The sequence below is a fragment of the Microcebus murinus genome, chromosome 2 (assembly GCF_040939455.1).
Source record: "Microcebus murinus isolate Inina chromosome 2, M.murinus_Inina_mat1.0, whole genome shotgun sequence".
Taxonomy (NCBI): Eukaryota; Metazoa; Chordata; class Mammalia; order Primates; family Cheirogaleidae; genus Microcebus; species Microcebus murinus.
This window is the reverse complement of record NC_134105.1, coordinates 31,152,602-31,176,600: the sequence shown is the minus strand read 5'-3', so window position 1 is coordinate 31,176,600 and position 23,999 is coordinate 31,152,602. Positions and strand designations below refer to the sequence as shown.

At 34.3% G+C, this 23,999-nt stretch overlaps 1 protein-coding gene across 6 annotated transcripts in view; it reads left to right on the top strand.

The window, feature by feature from the left end:
* FOXJ3 (forkhead box J3) overlaps positions 1-23,999 on the top strand; it is a 141,378-nt gene that overhangs the window by 54,708 nt on the left and 62,671 nt on the right. For all 6 annotated transcript variants that reach the window (XM_020290055.2, XM_075997124.1, XM_020290054.2 and 3 more), the window contains exons 4-5: positions 2,160-2,234; positions 19,803-19,886. In XM_020290055.2, the coding sequence (XP_020145644.2) occupies positions 2,160-2,234; positions 19,803-19,886 (159 nt within the window). The remainder of the gene's footprint in view (positions 1-2,159; positions 2,235-19,802; positions 19,887-23,999) is intronic.

Sequence of the window (23,999 nt, the reverse complement as noted above, 5' to 3'; positions counted from 1 at the left end):
TTGGGGCTTAGGTGCTGTAGGATTTTTTTTCATTTTTCCATCTCTTTAGATTTAAGTTGTCTCTGCCCACCTTATTATAAATGAGGGTCTTCCTGAATGCTCTTGCCCCTTTTCTGTCAGTAGACTGTTTTTGCTTGTTATTTACTGCTAGGCTTTTGGTAGAGGCAAGGGTTTTTTTCTCTGTTGTGTTGGTCCAGCCTCAGTCTTAACACAGATCTTGAACTTGGGGGTGGGGCCTTTTCAGTGTTTCTTTCCCTCAGCCAAACTAGTCTTGTATCTGTAATTATTACTTTCAGGTGGGAATTTCCTGCCTCCACCCCGGTTGTAGCAGACCTCTGCATGGTATCAGTGTGGGGTCCTAGACCCAAAACAATTCCCTGCACTTCTCCCAGAGGTAAAGGGATTTCGGGTCTACTTTTTGTCCAGCAGCAGATCATATTCACTTGTATCCTGGAAAAGAGTTTTCTATCTTTCCCTAAAGGGAGAACAGATTTATTTCTTTTCTTCCTCCTGAAGCAGTGAATCTTTGTCAGAGTCCTGTGGGTGAGAGATTTTGCTTTGTAGAATCTATGCAATATTGGTGGGCTTTGTCTCCCCTCTCTCTGCTACTTCTTCCCTGTTAAGAGGGACTGTCTTTGGTCTCCTGCCCTATCCCCCCCATTCTTTCTTATGAGCACATGGTAAAGGCCTATGGAGAAGAGCTTGAGAGTAAACAAGGTCTCAGTTGAATTTCTCTAGTGTCTGGGGCCCTTGTTGCTGACAAACTGGCCCATGCTTGGCCTTTAAAATTTTAGCTACTTTCTTAACTGCTTGGATGGATGCCAGCTCTTTTTCCCATGCTCTGCCAAAGGTGAGACAGTTTGTGTGTCCTGTTTCTCCTTGAATAGCCTTGTCCCTCTTAGGAATGTGGTTTGCTTGGTTGCCTTGCAACCTGACCTCTCTGATGTGACTCAAAAATAGTTTTATTTTATTTTTTTTTTTAAGCTTACCTAGTGTTTTCTCATTGTTTGGGAGGGCGCATTATTCTTTGTAGCTGTTCACATCCCAAACTAAGGTGGAATTCCCATTGATAGGTTTTAAATTTCTGCTTGGTAATAAGATAGGCTTGAGTGTGTATTCTCTGGTTATCTTTTGAAAACATTTCAAATTCCTATATTGTGACTGTTATAAGGAATCTTTAACATAGGCATTTTTGTTAGACTTCTTCATTTTACATAAAATATAAGACAGACATTATGCCAAAAAATGGCCCCAATAAGTAACATTCCTAAATGCAGTTGGACCATCCCCCCGTCCCCTATCCTTCAAATACTGGCCATTTGGGAACAAACAGAATTATTTGGGAATAGACTTTGGAAAATTTAACTGAGAAGAAATGGACTTTGGGGTATTTTATGTAAGAATTTTGGTACAGTCCTACGTATTCATGAGTAGATTTTCTGTTTTACAGACTTTCTAGGGCTCCAAGGGTACTTTTCTGCTACTCAAATCAGCTATTCTTTACTGCTACATTGAAAAATCTAGATTTTCTTTCTAGCCTTTTGTAGCTAGTATTTTTTCTTGTGGTTTTCTTTTTTGTGGATTGTGGTGAGAATCTAACTGGCTTCTGTATGCTTTTTATAATATAGTAGTGGAATTTTTTTAACCTTTTTTTTTTTTTAACTAAAAAGGGGTAATACATATGCCTTGCAGACCATTTGGACCTTGTAGAAAAATAAAAAGAAGAAAATAGTCATCACCTGTAATTCCACATTAAATACCATCTAACATTATGCATTCTGGCTTATTTACAAGAATAAATAAATTAAAAAATATATACCATGATTAAAGTTATAACATGTATACAGTTTTGTATTTGATATTTAGTATTACATCTCAAGTATCTTCCTGCATCATTAAAAGGTCTTAAACATTTAAAATGTTACATATATTAAATTATTATGGAATTTACTAGAAATTCTTTTCTAAGAACTACTTCCCTTTGCAGCATTCATAATTTGAAAGTCAGAAAGGTTTAAAGTTGAAGGTCATTTTAAAAGCATATTCTATTTGTAATTGTATTCTAATGCATAGAGCTGTGTAGGTTTCTGATTGTTTTTAAAGGTAGATTTTAGTTTTTGGATTTGATTGACCTTTTGGCTTTTCTTCTTTAATTCCAGAATTCTATACGACATAATCTGTCACTAAACAAGTGTTTCCTTAAAGTGCCTCGATCCAAGGATGACCCCGGAAAGGTAGGATTCATCTTCTTAAAACAGTTGGATTCTTTAGTATGTCTGTCATGTTTGAATTAAGAGCTTGTCCAGTTAATTGATTAGGAACCTTTGTGAAATAGCAAGTTCTCCTTATCCCACTCCACCCCTGGTTTAGTGGATATGCTCCAAGGACCAGCCAGTGAGGGATAGCTTTCTTTTCTTTTCTTTTCTTTTCTTTTCTTTTCTTTTCTTTTCTTTTCTTTTCTTTTCTTTTCTTTTCTTTTCTTTTCTTTTCTTTTCTTTTCTTTTCTCTCTTCTCTTCTCTTCTCTTCTCTTCTCTTCTCTTCTCTTCTCTTCTCTTCTCTTCTCTTCTCTTCTTCTCTTCTTTTCTTCTCTTTTTCTTTTCTTTTCTTTTCTTTTCTTTTCTTTTCTTTTCTTTTCTTTTCTTTTCTTTTCTTTTCTTTTCTTTTCTTTTCTTTTCTTTTCTTTTCTTTTCTTTCTTTCAGAAACAGCTGTCTTGCTCTGTATTCTAGGGTGAAGTGCAGTGGTGTGATGATAGCTCACTGTAACCTCAAACTCCTGGGCTCAGGTGACCCTCCACCTCAGCCTCCTGAGTAGCTGAGAGTACAGGCATGCACCACACCATGCCTGGCTAATTAAAAAAATTTTGTGTGTGTAGAAACAGGGCCTTGCCATGTTGCCCAGGTTGGTCCAAACTTCTGGCCTCAAGCTGTCCTGCCTTGGCCTCACAGACTGCTGGGATCACAGATGTGAGACACACCACTCCCAGCCAAGAGCTTTCTTTTTAACCAATGAGAAGTCAGCTAGTGTAGAGCTGGTCCTCTGTTGTAGTTTGCTACTTTTAATTTAGTCTTTGCCTTCTTAAGTGTTATGTATTAAGTTTGGTGTTTGAACTATTTGTCGGGAACCACCATGAATTAGTTAATTATTACATATAAGGGATGGATCTATGTCTATTGGCAACAAGTGCAAGTATTTTTACCCAGGAGCAAAATTGATTCTCTGTTATTACCCCACTTTCTGAGTTATTGCATTCTCTTCTTCACTCCATTTATCTCCTGTCACCATTACATTTTTAGTGTTTTATCTATAGAGACTCCCCTCTTTTTTTGTTTTAATAACTGTATCAATTACAGTGTGGCCTGAACTTGATACTAGATGCTTAGTTTCTTTTTTTGGGGGGGAGGGGACAGAGTCTCACTCTGTTGCCCAGGCCAGAATGAGTGCTGTGGCGTCGGCCTAGCTCACAGCAACCTCAAACTCCTGGGCTAAAGCAATCCTGCTGCCTCAGCCTCCCGAGTATCTGGGACTACAGGCATGCACCACCGTGCCCGGCTAATTTTTTTTATATATATTAGTTGGCCAATTAATTTCTTTTCTATTTATAGTAGAGACGGGGGTCTTACTCTTGCTCAGGCTGGTTTCGAACTCCTGACCTGGAGCAATCTGCCCACCTTGGCCTCCCAGAGTGCTAGGATTACAGGCGTGAGCCACTGCGCCCGGCCTAGTTGCTTGGTTTCTAAAGCTCAAAGTACTTGCTTGTACCATACTTGTAAAGATAAGTTACTAGATTAGGACTTTGAGATAGTATCTGTTGGCAAGCATGTATTCTTGGTTGGATGGTTAGGCTTCTTGTATTCTTCTTTAGGCTAACTGTCCCTGCAAGAATCTTTCTTAAATGTAAGCCTAGACATGTAAATACCGTGCTTAAAAGTACTTCTCAGTGTCATGGAGGTATTTACTTTCTTTCTTATAAAATATCCTTTATTGCCTTTTTTTGATCTACCTTTTTAGCTGATTCACCTTATTCAAGACCCACTGTGAAGAACTACTTGAATTTTCCCAAACATGCCATTCATATGGTCTTACTGCACAAATTCTCTTCCTCTAATTGCCTGGCTTTACTTGTCTGTCTTTCAAGATTGAGCTGCAACATTACTTCTGTGAGGCTTTGTTGTTTCACTGTATTTCCACCTGAGTTTGTTGCTCATTCTTTTGAGTTCTTGTTACTTTATAGGAACTTTCATCATTGTAGTAGCTCCTCTTTGATCTGTCATTGGGGTTGATCCATCCAGTTTATAGTAACTTTAATATAATAGCCAGCAATCTTTCAAAAGTGTTAACCTAATCATATAGTCTCTTGTTTTTCAAACTCTTCATTGGTTATCTACTGTTCTTAGGTTAAAGTCTAAATTTATGAGGATATGGATCATGTGTATATTGGTCTCTGTTTAGCCCCACTTGCTTGCATAGTGGTTAGTGGCACTGAGGAGACACCCATGTTGAATGAATGAATATATTGTATCCTCTGCTAGACTATTAGCAGAGGACTATTCTTGAGGTTAAAGATGAAGAGTTGTTTATTTGTGTCTTAAAGCAGTCATTCTTTTTTTTTTTTTTTTTTTTTTTTAAGACAGAGCCTTGCTCTGTTGCCAGGGCTAGAGTGCTGTGGCATCAGCCTAGCTCACAGCAACCTCAAACTCCTGGCCTTAAGCAATCCTTCTGCCTCAGCCTCCTGAGTAGCTGGGACTACAGGCATGTGCCACCATGCCCGGCTAATTTTTTCTATATATTTTTAGTTGTCCAGCTAATTTCTTTCTATTTTTATTAGAGACGGGGTCTGACTCTTGCTTAGCCTGGTCTTGAATTCCTGACCTGAGTGATCCTCCTGCCTCGGCCTCCCAGAGTGCTAGGATTACAGGTGTGAGCCACCATGCCTGGCCACGCAGTCATTCTTAAGTAATGAACGTTTCATAGAAATTCCTATGATCTGCTCCATCAAGTTGGTTCTCAGTAAGATTGAATAGATTATTATAATAGTCTTTTAAAAAATTGTCTATATTTATAACTCTCTAAGATCCTGAATAGGAATTGGTAAAATTTTTCTTTCCTTTAAAGCAGGCTTATTAGAAAAAAGAATTAGAATTTTTTATATATTCTTCATTACAGTTTCCTACATGACTCAGTGAGTGTACATGAATCATAAAAATGTTTTTAAAAGACTTCAAAGATTTATCTATTTTATTAGAGTTCTGTGAAGGTACTAACTGTATTTTGTAAACGTTTTGGTTCTGATTTGATTTTTTTTTCTTTTTTTTATATATATATTTTTTATTTCGGCATATTATGCTGATTTGATTTTGAAATTGTGAATTATTACAAAGTTAAAACACACATACTTAACTACATTTAAGTACTACATTTCAACCAATTAGAGACCCTTTAAAAAACTGTATTGTCGGGTTAATTTTCTTTTGTGCAGAAGTTAAAGCTTTTCTCCATCAAATTATATATGGGATAAGGCAGATGTGGAAAACATATGTTCTTCTTTGCAACTATTTTTTTTTGAATCAGGATTCTCAATAATGTGCAATTAAAACAAAAAAAATAAATTGAATCCTAAGAGGCTAATAAAAGCTTTCAGCTTTTATCATTAGTATCTAGTTTTCAAGTTTTATATTTATCAGAACACTTCATTGTTCTCATTGATTTTGGCCATAAGTAAATATTATACATTTGATTTTATAAAATATATTTATAGTAATAGAGTCATTTTTATTTTCAGTTTTAAAAATTAGGTACCCATTGTTTCATTGATTTTGGTCAGAAGTAGATGGTAAATTTGATCTCATAACATGTGAATAAAACCATTTTTATTTTTGATATCAAAATTGCCTTTTGCTTAAAAAATTCAAAATTCCATTACATTAAGCTTTGAAAAACCTCAGGTCTAACCCATTTTATAAAAGAGGAAACTAAAGCCAGTAGTTGAGAAGTGAGTTGCTCAGGTTTAGTGTAGAATTAGAACCCAGGTGTATTGGCCAGACTAACTTGCTAGTCACAGAAACCCAATACAAACTAACTTAAGGGGGTAGGTACTGTAGGAAGAACTGGAGCCAAGTTCTTAAATTGTATCATCAGGAATGTCTCTTTCCATCCCTTAGTTCTGCTAGCTTCTCTGATGGCTTCATTTTCAGCCCAATTAGTGGCAGAGATGGCCATTGGCAGCTTCTGGCTTTTATATTCCACCAGTTTAGCATCGCTTAGCAGAAACAGACTGCTTGGTGTCCACTCCCCAGCCCCCCAGTCATCTGTAAATAGAGCAAAAATTTTAGAGTGTATGCTGAACAAGCAGAATACACTTGGTTTCCTAGTTCTTAGATTAGTGCTTTTTCCATTGTATCAATCTTCCTGAGAGGGAGGCCAGAATGTTAGTTAAGGTTTGGTACTTATGAATTGTTTTTTCTTTTTGTATTACAGTGTTTCCTGGCATTTGAGGAGCTTTTCCAAAACCACCCTCACCACAGTGGGAGAAAACCATTGAGTCAAGGTGGGGTGGGAGTAGATTTTGGTCTTGGGTATGGGGTGGACTTTAACCCCTTAGAATTTTGCTAGCTACTGCCAAGACTCAGACAGGTTCAAGAGCTAGAAGTGGCTCAGACAGCATCATCTTTCCTACATTTTCATGGTATAGCTTTCTGTTCATTGTATTCCCAGAGAGGTGTGAAGACCAACCTCAACTCGAAGTATATTGTTGAATTATGGATGTTTTTATGTGACTATTTATTCGTTATTCAATCCTTCGTTTTCTAGAAGACTTTCTTATAAAAGCCTTTAATATTTGATACCTTTCCATGTACATTGATGGTCTGGTACTCATTTTCCTTTCTTTACTGTTACTAATTTCAAGCAGCCACATTGTTGCTTTCTTTAAAAAGAAACACAGAGTGAAATTATATCTCACATCTATAACTTTGCTGCTTTTTGGGGGAACAAATTTCTCTTTTTCTTCTTCCTTGATTACAACCCTTTCTATGTATGCATTTTGCATCCTCTACTCTGTATGTATGCATTTTGTAGTTTATCTTCATTTAAAGAATCCTTTTATCTCTTCTCATTAGTTCTGTTTTCACTATTTCTTGTTTGTTTTTTTGATCTAGATTTTTTTATAGAAATCTTTTTATGCTGCAGTTCACACATGCTTCTTAATTATCTTAAAGGTAAATATTTTGCTCACATTATGGAAAAAATTCATCGGCTAAATTTAGTTTTAATAAAAAGAATTCTGTTTCTCTGCTTTCCAACTTAATCTTTTCTTAACCTTGTTTCCCTTTCTCCAGTTCAAAAAAATGATACTTGGCTTTGATTATAGGAGGTAGTTTTAACAATTGCATAAGTAATTAGCAGCAGTGGGCTCTGTTAGAACTGAGAAGATAGCTAATAAATTTAAGACCACATGAAGGCCACCTGCCTAGTCTGGGGAAGATAACTGCAGTTAATTCATAGTAAGAATAGGTTTTTTTTTTAGTGGTTGAGGGGAACCTTTGTCTTGCCTGGGAATGGGAAGTTGTAAAGGTGCAATGGCTGCAAAGATTGAGATTTCCTGGTTTGTAAGGAAACAACAAACTCACTGCTAGAAAAGTAACTTGAAAGTTTTGAGATTGCGATTTTTTTTCTGTTTCTGTCCTCTAGCTTAGTATCCTTAGTGTAAGAGACTGTAACATAGTTGACTGATTTCTTTCTTTTCAAACAGTATTCTTTTTTTTTTCCATGTTAGTATTGTACAATATTTATTTGTAAATTGTTATTCTCTGGTATCCCATTTGATCGCTTTATTTTAAAAAGTAGAAAAACCGTTAATGACATCTGTACATGTAAAAAAAAAAAAAAAAAAAGTAGAAAAACCGGAGAGGTTTGAGAGAACATAAAACATAACATTGTGATAAACAGTGTTGTAGGAATCATAGAGACATTTACCCTAAAGGAGGAAGATCAGGGTGTAATTTTAATACTCATCATAAAGTAGATGAATGATTTTTGTGGGGAAGACGTTCACTGCTTATCTGTATCTTTGTACAAAACTAAACATGAAGTAGAACTTAAGAATAAGCAAGAGTTTGGTTGGACAAAAATGACATCATATTTATGAAGTTAAAAGTCACTGGTGTAGATTCCCAAGGGAGACTTTAGAGCTTGCCACTTTTGAAGCACTTGAATAGATGAAATTTCTAGCCTTTGTGGTTTTAACTCACGGTGGATAAGAACCCCAGTTGAAGGCTGGGAGGAAGGACATAATCAGGTTTAGCTGAGGAACCAGTCAGAACAAACTTGGGATAGAATTGGGAATTAAGGGAATTAAATATTAGTACTAACATGAGATACCAGAGTGAAGAAATGAATTGGTACCATGAGTAATTCTCAAGATAGAGGTAGATTATGAATGTGAGATAGTCCATTATACAAACAAAGATTAATAAGCTAGAATGTTCAGAGGGTTAGAAATATTGAGGTAGATAGAGGTGAGGGTCTGATTCAGGAAGGTAACACCGCAAAAACAGAAGTGTCAGCCTAGAGCCCTGACTCACTGTTGGGAGCACTGCCCTCACTGTTGGGAGTACTGTTCTCACTGTTGGTCAGAGCAGTGTAGTTGCAGTTGCCTTTTATTTGCATGTGCTGTGTTCTCTGTTCTCTTCTTAAGGGTGGAAGAGAACATTTTGTTGTTGTTTGCTGCTGCTTTCCTTTTCCAGATCTAAACTGAAAAAATAAAATTTGACCCTAGAACTTAAATATAAAAAATTATATATGATAAAATTCACTCTTTGGTGTCTGATTCTAGTAGTTTTGACAGATACATGCAATGTAACCATCACTCTGATCAAGATATAAAACAATATAGCTAACCGCTACCTCTATCCCCAGACCCTGGCAACTACTGATCTATTTTGTATCCCTATAATTTTGCGTTTTCCAGAATGTGATATAAATGGGATTCATATACTAGGTGGCCTTTTGAGTCTCGCTTCTTTCATTTAACATAATGCATTTGAGATCCATCCATGTTGTAGATATCAGCAGTTTTGTTCCATTTCATTGCATATATTCCATTATGTGGATTTACCACAATGTAATCATCATTTCGAAAGACATGTAGATTATTGCTAGTCTTAAATTCATTTCTAATAATCTCTCTCCTGGGTAACACTTAATTTGATATTCAGTGTATTTAAAAGTAGTAAAAATCTGTATTTGTTCAAAAAGGATGTTCTGGCGACCTGAGCTGGCATTGGAATAGTTACTCATACATTCATTCAGCCAACTAGACAGCCAAGCAGCTTGTCTTTGAGTATTTCCTGTGTGTTTGACCATTTGTAGTTTTATTTTTGTGGTCTGAGTAGTTATTTAACCTATTGTTCCAACTAAAACTTATGAAAATGAAAGGACATATTATTTTTAATTATGCTATGCCATGAGGCTAAACTAGGACTAAAACTGGGAAGTCTGGTTGCTTTATCTTTGGTGTACACAAATGGTGTGCCTTGAAAGTCTGAGCATTTACCAGGAACAGCATCCTAAGATATTGGGGGAAAAGAAAGAAACCTTTTCAAATTGGAGAACCAAATATAAATTGGGAGAGAAAAAGATTAAGGTATGGTATGAAGCCAAGGAAGCCAGGAACAAAAGGAATTCAATACTATGTCTGAAGCTCCTGAAATGGGTGTGCATTGAGAGCTAAGGAAGAGCAAAGAACAATCTATGATGATTCCCTTTACCAGTGTGCACATGCTTGACGATAGGGTTAAACATAACATTTGTATATTAGTCTATTGTGTCTGTTGATACTTAATCAGATAATAGCATTTTTACTAGGCCATTTTCAACCTGTGCACTCCTACGAAGTGTGTGATAAAGCAGGGTACTTTGTGTTGACATAAAGTTTCAACTAGAAATAAAGTATAGAAATAATTAAAATGCATTTGAAGTGATATTTTATAATGATGGGAATAAAGACATTTAATCTGTTGGTTATTAACACATCTTCATTTCTTATATATTTTCTATATCTTGATTACCTTAATTTTCACAAAGTTTATCAATTATCAGTATTATTTATTTGCTGTTTTATTTAAGAATGTTGCCTAACTTTCAGTTGCGTGCCATGTTTTTCCCCTATAGAATTAAACTTTGGATAAATACCCACTAGTGGGATTGCTGAATTGTATGGTAGTTATATACTTCGGAGGCTGAGGAAGGAGGATCCCGTGAGGGATTTGGAGGCTGCAGTGAGCTATGATGACGCTACTGCATTCTAGTCCAGGCAACAGAGCAGGACCTTGTCTTAAAAACAAAAAAACCAAAAACACACAAAACATTAAATATGAGCTTTTTTCTTTGCCTAAAATTAGTTTTATTCCTTTTCTTCTTCTCACCATGTCTGACCATAGTTCTTAAGCTAATGTTGGGCTTAGCGTTGTATGGTGATTTTTTTATTTGCTTTTTATGTGCTAATCACTATACCAGCAAACAAAATAGTTAAAAATCTATGCCCTTGAGGGAATGGTCTTATGGAAGAAGAATGACAGTAAACAAAGAAAATATATAAATTGTTTAGAATGTTACACAATTATAAATGCTGTAGAAAAAATATAAAGTATGATAAGGTTAAGTCTATTGTGTATTGCAGTTTTTAAGAGAGGGAACAAGGCAGGATCATTGAGAAAGTGATATTGAGCAATGGCATGAAGGTGGTAAGAGAGTTCACATGCAAATATGTTTTCTGTCTTCCTCTCCACACTTGAGGACTGAGACTTTCTTTTTTTAAGTCTGTATTTCTAGTACTAGCATTGTGCCTGGTACATGTCAACCCTTGATGAATTGTCATCAAGAGAATGGTTGTTTACCTTTCTGGTATCTGCCCAAAGTTTGAGGAGTTTAGCCATTTGATTCAACATGTGTCATTTTTCCTGTTGTTGGGTTAGATAATATTCATGATTATATCCACCTATAGCTTATTGTCCTTGTATTCTCTTTTTGATAATAAACCTCACTAAAAATATTTTATCTACTGTTACTGTCATTTGCCTTTTCTTATTCAAAGTAGGGTGCAGCAAATGCTAAATGAAAGATAAATCTTTGTGAGTAGCCAAATTATATATCTTTTCTAGGCATAACTGTCTTAAGTAATTATTATTTTCAGTAATTAAATAAAAGTTATAGTAGATTATTTTAAAGGTCTCTTTCAGCCCTAAAATTTAGAATTTGACAAATATTTGTGTGCTTGCTCTTTCATAGAAGTTGTAGTTGATAAGAAAGAAGAATATTTTAAGATTAATACAAAATAATATGTGGTCAAATAATGGAAGAGGAAATATTTTCATTTATATTTTATTTATCCCTCAGTATACTATTAGGGTCCACTGGACCCAGTTTAGTTTTCGAATATCTATTTTAAGCAGTTCTATTTTTAAAGATTAATATTTTATGATTTTTCATCCTTTTTTAGGAGTCTTCCATAGAACAGATAAATTTTTAAAAATTGAATAAAACTTATTTTATCTTACAATTTGTATATGGGATTCTTTTATAAATGGAAGCTGCATTATGGAATCTTGGTGATCTTATTTTTCCTATATCTTGAAATGATTTCATCCTCCAAGAATGATTTCATTGTTACTCATTAATTTTTCTCCCTGTGCCCAAACACTAAAATAATATGAATGCAGAAGAAAGATTGAATGACCTAGAAGGATGATTCAATAATGCAATCATCACTATTATCTTTTGGTTTTCTTAATGTGTTGCCCAAAATATTATGTCATCTTTCAAGAAGGTATTAAAAAGGTATATAGATACCATCTTAAGTCTTTTTTTTTTTTCTTTTGGCTTTCATTTAACATAATTGAGAATTTGGATTTTATTTTTACTCATAATGACAAAGGAAAGAAAATTAGCAGAGAAAGATGATTACCATTATCAGTTGAATTGGAAGATGAATACAAAGAGACAGCAATATTATAGACTCTAATTATGATGGTAAAGTTGAATAGATTAATTTTCTCAAACTCAAGAAATATTTAGTTAATAATATATTTCTAAAAACGAAAAGATATGTGATACTCTAATGTATTTAGTTATCCAACAAGAAGGTTTTCATAATGCAATATTTTGTGTCTAGAATCTGAATCATTCCATTTTGCTAGAAGAACATGTGACTGTACATTTTTTTTAAATCTTTAATGATTTTTGTGTACCAGAATTTACTTGCTATGGTTCATAAGTGGATAAATCCTGAAATCTGGCGTGTATGCAAAAGTGCTTGCAAGGAAATAGATGATATAGAAATGAAAGAGTTGATTGAATTTATCAGTCTAGTTGGAATTTATAAATCTAAATTTGAAAAATGTTCTATGCAGTTATGGGGCAGAGATAACTATCCTTCAGCCAAATTATGAGCCATCAAAAATTTCATATGTATTGCATTTTGAAATTGTCAGTACAAGAAGAACCAGAAGTAATAATACTCTAGAATCTATTAGAGATATATTTGAAATCTGGATTCAGTATTTGCAAGATAGATAAGTTTGTTTTAGTTTTATGCTTGACAGATGTGAGTAGCTAGTTGCATTGGAAACATGTTGACCATTTTGGTATGTGACTGGGAAAATTTAAATATATAAAATACATAAAATACACAAAACATAAAATATAGAAAATTTGGGTTTACTATGCTTAACTTTCTATTAAAGTATCTCATAAGGTGGTTTCCCACTATCTTTTTATAATCTGTAAAATATTTGTAAAATGATGTAACTATAAACAAAAAGTATCCATTGGACACAGATGGTAAATATTAATAGTGATGATGAGTCTTCCTGGTATATACTTAGGGTTAATTCTCATGGTAATTTTATGAAATAGAGATGGGGAAAGCGGATCAAAGGTTTGGTAATTTGTATAAGATTACCCCATCAGATCTGGGATTTGAATCTAAGTTGCAGATTAATAGATGGTCTCTTCATTGTATCATATGACCTAAATATTGAAATACATTTGTTGGAATTTAGCACTATTGGAGGATGCACAACTCAGAGAAAACTTAGCTTGCCTAGGAGGGTAGGAAGTGAGAGAGACTAATGTCAGTATGGCTCAGGTAAAAGTTGAAGTTATCTAAGCTCCTCAGTCAGCTGGAACAATGGCCTTAGATAGTGGATTTAGGAGCCAAACATTTTAAAATGCCATTATAATATGCTCAATAAATTAAAATAAAATATATTTATATAGTTAATGAACAGGTAGAGAATTTCAACTGAGAGGTGGAAAATATAAAAAAGAACCTAATAGAAGTTGTAGAACTGAAAAGCACAATAACTAAATGAAAAATTTGATAATGGTGTATTAGAAATAGCATAAGGAAAGGTCAATCCATAAAGAACATCTAAGAATTATAAATGTATGTGTGCCCCAAAACAGCTTCAAAAACCTCCCCCAAACTCTTAGAACTAAGAGAAATAGACACATCCACACATCTGGAGATTTTAATACACTTCTCTTGGCCGGGCGCCGTGGTTCATGCTGGTAATCCTATCTCTGGGAGGCCGAGGTGGGAGGATTGCTTGAGCTCAGGAGTTTGAGACCAGCCTGAGCAAGAGTGAGATCCCCCATCTCTACTAAAAATAGAAAAAAAATAGCCAGTCAACTAAAAATGAAACGAAAAATTAGCTGGGCGTGGTGGCACATGCCTGTAGTTCCAGCTACTTGGGAGGCTGTGGCAGGAGGATCCTTTGAGCCCAGGAGTTTGAGGTTACTGTGAGCCTAGTTGCCGCCACTGCACTCACTCTAGCCCAGGCAACAAAGCGAGACTCTGTCTTAAAAAAGAAAATAATAATAATAATACACTTCTCTCAACAAATGATAGAACAACTAGAGAAAAAAAGTAATGATCTAAGTAAACACTGCACCCATGGATTGCAGGATATGCATTCTTTTCAAATGCACAGGGAATATTCACCAAGATAGACATACCGAGATAAGTTTCAATAGATTTCTAAAGGGCAAAATCTTAGTATGTTCTTTGACAGAATTGAACTAGAAATCAGTAACAAACAAATTTGAAAACTCCAAAAGTGAGAAACTAATATATTTTTAAAGTATCTTTATCAAAGAAGAAATCATAAGGAATATTGGAAAATGTTTTGGACTGAGGGATGATGAGAGCAGAATATATGAAAATTTGTGAGATATAGCTCAAGCAACCTAGAAGCTTATACCTTTAAATACTTTTATGGAACAGATAAGACGGGTTTGAAATTAGTTACCTAAACATGTACCATAAGAAGTTAGAAAAATAAGAGCAAATTGAGTTCAAACTAAGTAGAAGGAAGGAAATAATAAAGGATAATCATGGAAAACAATGAAATAGAAAATGAACAAACAAAAAGTAGTGAAACCAGAAGCTAAAACATTTAAGGAAAAAGCAATACTAATCCCACACACACTTACAAAAAGAGTGGGGGAAGGAATAGTTTCCATCTTGTTTCATGAGGTCAGCATTAACACGATGCCAAAGTCAGGCAAAGAAATTATAAGAAAACAAAACTACAGACCAATATCCTTTGTGAACATAGACCCAAACAGCAGAAATCTGCATAGACCCAACCAGAACATAGAACATAGACCCAAACCAGAAATCAGCAAATTGAATCTATTGTTATGTAAAAAAGGAGAATACATCATGACAAAGTGAGTTTGTTCCAGGAAAAGTGATGCAGGTTAAAATTAAAAAAACAATTGATGTAACTCACCATGTGAAGAAAGCTGAAAAAATCACATTATGTAAGGTGTAGAAAAAATGTTTGACAAAATGTAACACTCATTCAGCAAACTACGACTGCAAAGGAATTTCTTTAACTTAATTAAAGGTATCTATGGAAAACCTATATGTTACACTCTGAGAACAGAGAAAGGATGTTTGCATTTAAACTTTTATTCAAAATTCTGTTTGAGGTCTTGGCCAATGAAATAAGTAAGGTGAGAGAAAGAAATAAAAGGCATGTAGATGGAAAAAGAATAAGTAAAAAAAATATTTTTTTTCAAACATTATTGCATATGTAGAAAGTCCTAAACAATCTGTGGAAAGCTATTAGTACTAATAAGTTTAGCAAGATCATAAGATACAAGGTCAGTATAATTTTTTCAATACTAGCAAGGGATGCTTGGAAAATGAAGTTAACAAAAGCAATTCCATTTACCATAGTATCCAAAATAATGAAATAATTTAGGGATACATTTTAACAAAATATATGCAGACCTATTCACTGAAAACTATAAAACATTACCAACAGAAATGAAGGAAGACCTCAGTGAGTGAAAAGATACAGCATGTTTGTGGAGTGGAGGACTCATTGCTAGATGTCAGTCCTCCACTGTAAATCTATTTGGATTTGTAGTGTTAATGTAATCCCAATAAAAAATCCCAGTAGACTTTTTTTTGAAAATAACAAGCTATTCTCATATTTATGTGGAAACACGAAGGACCTAGAATGGGCAAACAATTTTGAAAAAAGCCAAAGTTGTAGGATATATACTGCTTTATTTCAAAGTTTAACACAGCTACAGTAATCAAGACAAAATAATATTGTCATAAGGATAGACATGTAGATCAATAGAACAAAATAGAGTTCAGAAATAGACCCACATCCATACTTCACTGATACTTTGACAGAGCATCCAATGTAATTCAATAGGGAAATGTTGTAGTCTTTTCAAGAAGTGGTGCTGTATATCTGGGTGGAAGAAAAATTAATATTAATTCTCATCTCACACAGAAAATTAAGTGGATCAGAGACCTAAACATAAAAGTTAAGACTATAAAACTTCTAGAAGGAAACAGTGGAGAAAATACTTGGTATCTTAGAGTTGGCAAAGTGTTTTGTTTTTTTTTTAATGGACACAAAGCACATAGTATAAAAACTTTTTACTCCTTAGAAGGTTCTATCTTAAAAACAAATAGATAATCACAAATGGAGAGAAAATGTCCCCAATGCATATAGTGGACAAAGGATTTGTTCAGAATATATAAAAAAATTCTAATAACAAATAACCAAAATTCTTATAATCCAAATAAGACATGGGCAAAAGATATGAACAGGCACTTCATAAAAGATGATATATAGGTGGCAAACAAGTACATACAAAGGTGCCTAGCATCATTATTCATTAGGGAAATGCACATGGAAATCCACAGTGCACAACACTACCTGTCACTAGAATGCTTGTGATTGGAAGGACTTAAAATATCAAGTATTGGCAAGACGGAACAACTGAACTCTTGCTGGTGAGAGGGGAAGATAGTTTGACAGCTTGGGTTCCTTTATATGAAATTCTAGAAATGGCAAAACTAATCCATAATGATAGCAGATCATTGGTTGTATGGGATGATCTGTGAACTTACACATTTGGATAAAGGGACCTTAAAATTCCCTTTCACAAAGGGGTCTGCAAAGGAAAGGGAATTGCTTGCTGAGCCACACAGGAGTTTTTTAGGGTTATAGAAATGTTCTATATCTTCATTTGAGTGTTAGTTACATGACTGTATACAACTGTCAAAATTCCTTGATTTGTACACTTAAAATGAGTATATTTTATTTCTGTTTAAATATACTTAAATAAAGTTGATTTTAAATATATAACCAAACAAAAACCTCCATTTTCCTACTTGATCCATGTGAACCTACTCTGGGAGGAAATTGGATCAAGCATCTATTTGTTGATTGGCTATATAGATGGCAGTTCATTTTTTGTGAGATGTGTATTGTTTAACAAGGAAGGGCAAAGGTAACTGCTTTTTAAAGGTAACTGAAGGCCGGGCGCGGTGGCTCACGCCTGTAATCCTAGCTCTTGGGAGGCCGAGGCGGGCGGATTGCTCAAGGTCAGGAGTTCAAAACCAGCCTGAGCAAGAGCGAGACCCCGTCTCTACTATAAATAGAAAGAAATTAATTGGCCAACTGATATATATATAAAAAAAATTAGCCGGGCATGGTGGCTCATGCCTGTAGTCCCAGCTACTCGGGAGGCTGAGGCAGAAGGATTGCTCGAGCCCAGGAGTTTGAGGTTGCTGTGAGCTAGGCTGACGCCACGGCACTCACTCTAGCCTAGGCAAGAAAGCGAGACTCTGTCTCAAAAAAAAAAAAAAATGAAAAAAAAAAAAATAAAGGTAACTGAAAGGGACTTGTTGGTAAAATACACATAAAATTTACCACTTGAACCATTTCAAGGGTACAGTTAGTGGTGTTAAGTACATTCACATTGTTCTGCAACCATCACCACCATCCGTCTCCAGAACCTTTTCATCTTCCCAAGCTTAAATAATAACTGTCCACCATACTCCCCTCCCCTCATAGCAACCACCATTCTACTTCTTTGTCTCTGAATTTGACTGTAAGGAGAGTCATACAATATTACCCTTCTGTGACTGGCTTATTTGTCAGAATTTCTTTCCTTTTTAAGGCTGAACAATATTCCATTATATGTACCATATTTTGTTTGTCCATTCATCCTACCATGCACACTTGGGCTGCTTCCACCTTTTGGCTATTGTGAATAATGTTGCTGTGAATATGGGTGTATGAATACTTGTTTGATTCCTGCTTTCAAGTCTTTTGGGTATATTTCCACAAGTGGACCTGCTGGATCATTTCATAATTCTGTTTAATATTTTGAGAGACTGCCATACCCTTTCCAGAGTGGCTGTACCATTTTACATTCCTACCAGCAATACACAAAAGTTTCAGTTTCTCCACATCCTCACTGATACAGGTTGAACATCCCTAATTCAAAAACTTGAAATCCAAAATGCAAAACTTTTTGAACGCCAACATTATGCCACTAGTGGAAAATTTACACCTGATCTCATGTAATGGGTTGCAATCAAAACTTTGTTTTATGTACAAAGTCATTAAAATTATTGTATAAAATTACCTTCAGACCATGTGTATAAGGCATATATGAAACATTAATCAATTTCAAGTTTAGACAGCCCCATCCCCAAGATATCTCATTATTTATGCACAAATATTCCAAGATCTGAGTTGAAAGTGGTTGTGAAATCTTCCACCTAATGGTTCTGACTAACCTAGTACCTGAGTTTGATCTGTGAACTTACACATTTGGATAAAGGGACCTTAAAATTGCCTTTCACAAAGCAGAACCACAATGAGATACCAGTTCACACACATTAGCATGTCTATTATCAAAATCTGAAATCCAGAAGACTTGTCCCAAGCATTTTAGATAAGGGGTATTCAACCTGTACTTGTTATTTATGTATGTATGTATGTATGTATGTATGTATGTATGTGTGTGCGTGCGTGCGTGCGTGTCTGCATGTCTATGGATGTGGAAGATTTCACAGTCGCTTTCATGAATCATTTCAATCATTAGTATTTGCATTTTGGCATTCAGGAGAGAGAGAACCTAATGGATAGTACTATGATTATGAATAATTTTTTTTCTCTGTTGATCTATTTGTAACAAGCCACAGCCGATTGTATTTTGTGTGGAGGAACAGATACAGTCTATTTAGTTTTGTTTTGTTTTTGTAGTTTCATTGGAATGTTTAGTAGCAAATCAGTCTGAAGTTTGGACACTGAATAGTTTCCCCAGATTAATACACATAAACATACTCATCCCAAACAAAACTAAACAATGGCATTTATCATTTCCATAAAAAGTTGTCCAGTGAGTTTTGGTATTTGCTCTCCTGTTTTATTTTTAATTTTTTAATAACTCAGTATGCATTTTTTTCCTACTTGGTTTATTTTGAAACTTGTTAGCTAAACCTATTCATGATATCATTGTTTTCATTTTTAGTGGTTTTTGTAGCATCTGCATTTTACATGCTTCTTGGTACGTTTATGTCAGGTCTGGTAGACTTATTAGCTTAAATGCAGTGACCACTTTGAAAAGATAATATAGAAAAATACCTCAGCAGTGGCTGGATGATGAAACTCCCCCATTTTTGTCCTCTTTCTCCAAAAGTGGGTATATTTAGAGAGAGAAGCAGGATAATTGAGGGAGATAGGAACTAAGAATCAAGACCTTGGTTCTGGTCCTGGCTCTCATATCCTTGGTTGGGCAAGCCAATTCATCTTTCTGAGCTTTGGTCTCATTGTCTGTATAATACGTGCAAACTATATGATCTATGTTTGTCAAAATAGATGTTTTTTTTTTTTTTTGGAGTCACAGTTTCTGAATGCCTGGAACACAGTTAGGTGCTCCATATGTATTTTTAAATAAATGGTGTGAGAACTTGTATCAAAAAGTAAAAGAGAATAGTTAAATTGAGACAGAGTAAGCAGTACAAGATTTATGTACAGACCATTGCTTTTCAAGATGCACTTATTATATAAAATATGTCCAAGCAGTGACATGCCAGGGTACAGAAACTACAGTATCTTTAGCATAAAAATCTTGTACAGTTTAACATATGATGTAGTTATCATGTGTTCAGTTGAGAATTATTATATATTAAAATTTAGTTGATCATTTCTCTTTTAAATTGAATGTGGCAAAAGTTCTTGGACGTGGGTTCTTCAGCTTATGGTTATTTTCTCTTTAGTTATAAGTGGACTTTTTCCCCCTCATATAAACATTACTTTTTTCAGTTCAAAAATAGTGTTTCTTCTCATGCTTCTTTCCCATTGTTGTATTTGCAAAATGTTTGCTTTTGGAGCAGAGGATTATAAAAATCCATTTTAATGTTATTGGGTTGCTATAGCATACTGTTAATAGAACTTACTTCTTTGCCTTTAGGGATCCTATTGGGCAATAGATACGAATCCGAAGGAAGATGCGCTGCCTACTCGGCCAAAGAAGAGGGCGCGATCTGTAGAACGGGTAAGAGCTCTTTATTATAAATTTAGTCCGAATGTGTTAGAAGTATAGATTATAAAAATTCATTTCCAATATAGCAAGTATAACTGTAATGAAGGTAAGATTTTATTTATGTAGCCTTTTATATTTCTCAAAACATTTTTTAGACCCATTATTTAATCTTGAGGGAGGTGGGCAGTTTAGGAATTAAGTAAAAGGTTTTGTCATAATTAGGACATACCTATTGCGTGAGACTGAATCTAGCACTCTTGAATTTTTTTTTTTTTTTTTGTTTCTGAGAAGACTATTTTATTAAGTGTACTTTCTTCTGTGTCTGAAAAAACTTATCAAATTGCACAAATCAGGCTCTAGCAAATTGGGTTGAAGAGTTTTTTAGAAGATAACATTCTTTTTTTTTTTATTTTTTTTATTTTGGCATATTATGGGGGTACAGATTTGAATTTTAATTTATACTGTTTCCTCTGCATCTACAACATTGAGGACTAGTTTTGTGTGACACAACTATTCCCTTCCATTGCAGATGATCAGTCTGTTTACATTGAATTTTCCTCATTGTTTTCAAAATGCCTTTTCCTGCTTCTATCTATGCAATAAATAGTTACTTTGTACATAATATCTCTAAGTTGTGTGCGTATTGTTTGTAAGATAATTCTTGTGAATTCAGGGTTAAAATTAATTTGCAAGAATGAATAAGCAAAGAAGCTCTAAGTGATATCCTAAGTTGTATATTTTAACAAATTTTTAGCCAATATTTTGGCTGCCAGTCAGACATTAACACTACCCTTGAGCTTTTCTCACACATTCTACAATTCTAGCATCTCAGCTAAAACATACACACACACACACCCATCCTACCCTACTGTTCTTCAAGACATTCAAGAACCTATTCCAAATGTTAACCACTTTGTGAAGCGTCTCTCCCCTTTCGTGTTCTTATAGAATTTTTATAAAGCTCTTTTATAGAATTTCTCACACTTGATAGAAATTAGTTGTTTTATACTTGCCTCCTCTATTGGACTATGATCCCCATAATGGCAGAGAAAATATATTTGTATCTCTGGTGTTATGATTTTTTATACTGTATAATGGATATCAGTACGTGATTGCAAAATAAAGCGGGGCAAAGAAAATAGAATAATATGAAGGAAACTGAATAAATGTTTGGTCAAATGAATTTGTTCTATGTCCATTCCTAGTAAAGGGATAAAACTTTTGAGCCTCAAAGATAAAAACCTCATACTGGAGTTAAGTTGGGATCATGTGAGTCCATAAGATATAGCAGCAACAAGATTTAGTCAGAAAGATTTATGGGAGCCAGTGGAGGGAATTTAGTAAGCCAGTTATCAAGGAATATAGAATGAACTCTTAGGCTAGAACAATTTTTGACTTTACATAAACCAGAGTTTAAGAAGTTGAAGTTTAGTATTGCTGACATAGTCTTTTGGTAATAGAACTAGATAGATTTAAGACTGAAATGTTGATAAGCTCAGTATATAATCATATGAGAGGGAAACACATGTCACTTTCTGCCCTCCTGCCTTTGCCTTTTAAAACAGATTTAGCATATGGACATTGTATGAAAATGTGGGGTAAAAAATATTTAGCATTGAGTGTCAGAATTGAAGGAGAAAAATCCACCTTTTTTTTTTTTTTTTAAAACAAAAACATCATTAAGCAATTTGGAAAGATACATAGTTTGAAGGGCTGAAGAATTGTGATCCTCTCTACCATTTGCTTTCTTCTGAAGTTCCTGTAACAAAGTTATTTTTGGAAGTTGGAATTGGGTTGTCAGTTGTGCATTGCTTTTGGATATTAAGCCTGCCTTTTATCCTGTTACCTTGTTTTATAGTTCTTAGAGCAATTCCTCTTTATTTCTGATAATCATCCCTTTTTTCCCCGGCACTATATTGTCAGTTTTATAGTAGAAGTCTGAATACATACAGGATTCATATCATAAAAGCATGTGTTTTTGAATGTACATTTTGGATATATACATTATTCATTTTCTACTGCTTATCTTTTTTGTCTTCATTTTAAGTTTAAAATGTAAAAACATCAAAAATTTCCCTTTGCGATGCAGTTCCACAAAATATACATAACAGTACCAGAACTTTTCGGTTAGTAATATTGATATTTATTTTGGCCTGAGCTGTGAATTTGTTGCCACTGTAGGAGAGAAACCTGTAGAAAGAGACCAGCTATTAGCTAAGTACATATAATTGGGGGAACAGATATTATTTAACAAATATTCTGAATGGTTATGTTCTTTCAAAACACAGTTTTCTGTGCTGATAAATTGATGTTATTTTTCATTTAGAGGTTTTCTGGGGGATGGAGGGTGAAAGGTTATATAATAGTATTTTTACTAAGTTAGAGGTTATATATTAAGTAACCATTGGGTTTTACCGAAGGAAATACCTTGGATGGTCAAATAGTGATGGTCCTGATCATGACCTTTAGACATTTAAAGTTTTCTCAAAAACCAGACAGAATTATAAGTTGAAAACTTTTAAAAGTAAAAAGGAGTTTTAAATGTAGACAGTAAATATGTTGACATTCCTAAAAGTACCTTATTATATTTGTGATTTCTTTTGTTAATGTGTAAACAGCATCAGAATTTTATGTAAAAAGTCAAAATATTTCACATATTTTTGACTTTTTGAAAAGAGATGAGCCTTTGATGGAACAGAAAAGTCTTTCTACATTGATAAAGAGAAGTGATTTTTTAAAATGCAAGTAAGAACATCTTTATGTCCTAAATGAAAAATAAAGCCTGATTGTAATCTCCAACCTAATATTCTTAGCTCCATTGTGTGGAACACTTCCCTTTTCCCTCCATTTACATGAATATAAGCTCATGCTCTCTTTTCTGTTACTATAGTATTTCTTTCTTTTTTTCTTAATTCTTGAGTTTATTAATGTCTTTTTCCTTTTAAAAATTTCTTTCATCTTCTTATCACTTTATCATATAATGGTCCTGAAAACCTAAAAAATATTGAATAAAGTTTCAGTATTTTTCAAGATATTGAAAAAATATTGAATAAAGTGGTGAGACCGATGGACTCTTCTACAGGAATCCTGTGTTTCTTTTCTGGTGTTACCACTTACTAGATCTTGTGACTTTCTGCAAGTTGTTAAATTTGAGCTTCAGTATCCTCAGCTATAAAGTAAGAGGACTGAAGTCCTAAGAGTGTAACGACAATAATAACAGTAGTAGTAGTAATAATAATAATAATAGAAAATTATATTGAGTTTATGTGCCAAATGCTTTTTAAAGGATTTTATGCATATTTACTCATGTAATTTTTTTAAATAACTCAAAATGATGAAACTGCTGAAGAACATGGATGTTAAATAAGTTCTCTGAGGTTACTAATAAGTACCAAAGCTAAGATTTGAACTCAGGTAGTCTGCCTTCAGTGTCTGTGCTGTGTACATCTACACTGTTCTGTCACTAGTATTTGCTATGCTGAAGACTTCAACACTGAGTCAGATTTCTTTTCATATATGCATATTCTGTTGTCCTTGATTTTAAAAGAAAATTCCCTACATTTAATTCAAACTTATGTAATTAAGTAACATAAATGTGATTATAAATGACAGAGCAAGTACTAATTAATTTGTTAGACCAACTAAAGTGACTCAAAACAGAGGCTTGGGAAGGCCTCCAGAAAGAGGAGTAAGACTTAGAATTTTTATGCAGAAGTGTAACTGCTTTTTGCATAGAAAATAATAAAGGATATTCCACTTGGGGAAAACAGCATGCGTGATTGACTGGTATGCAAGACGTACAGGTGGGCATAATTGAGGATCCTTTTAAATATAGTGCTTGGAGGGGGGAATTTACAGCCTTCTGATTTCAAGATTTTTTTTTTAAGGCACCAAAGGAGGCCATAAAAGCTTCATCTTTCTCTCCTGTGCCCCTTTTAATAAAAGGATTTCTTTTGTAAAATTTGGATTCAGTCAACTGCTGCAGTCAAGGATCCAGAAGGCCACATGTTCCCCATCCCTGTTTGAGCAGAAAACCTAAAAGCACAGGATCAAGGACTTTACTTTTACTTCACAACCTGTAGTGCTGAGAAATGAAGCAAAACAGTTAAGAAAGATACTTACTCT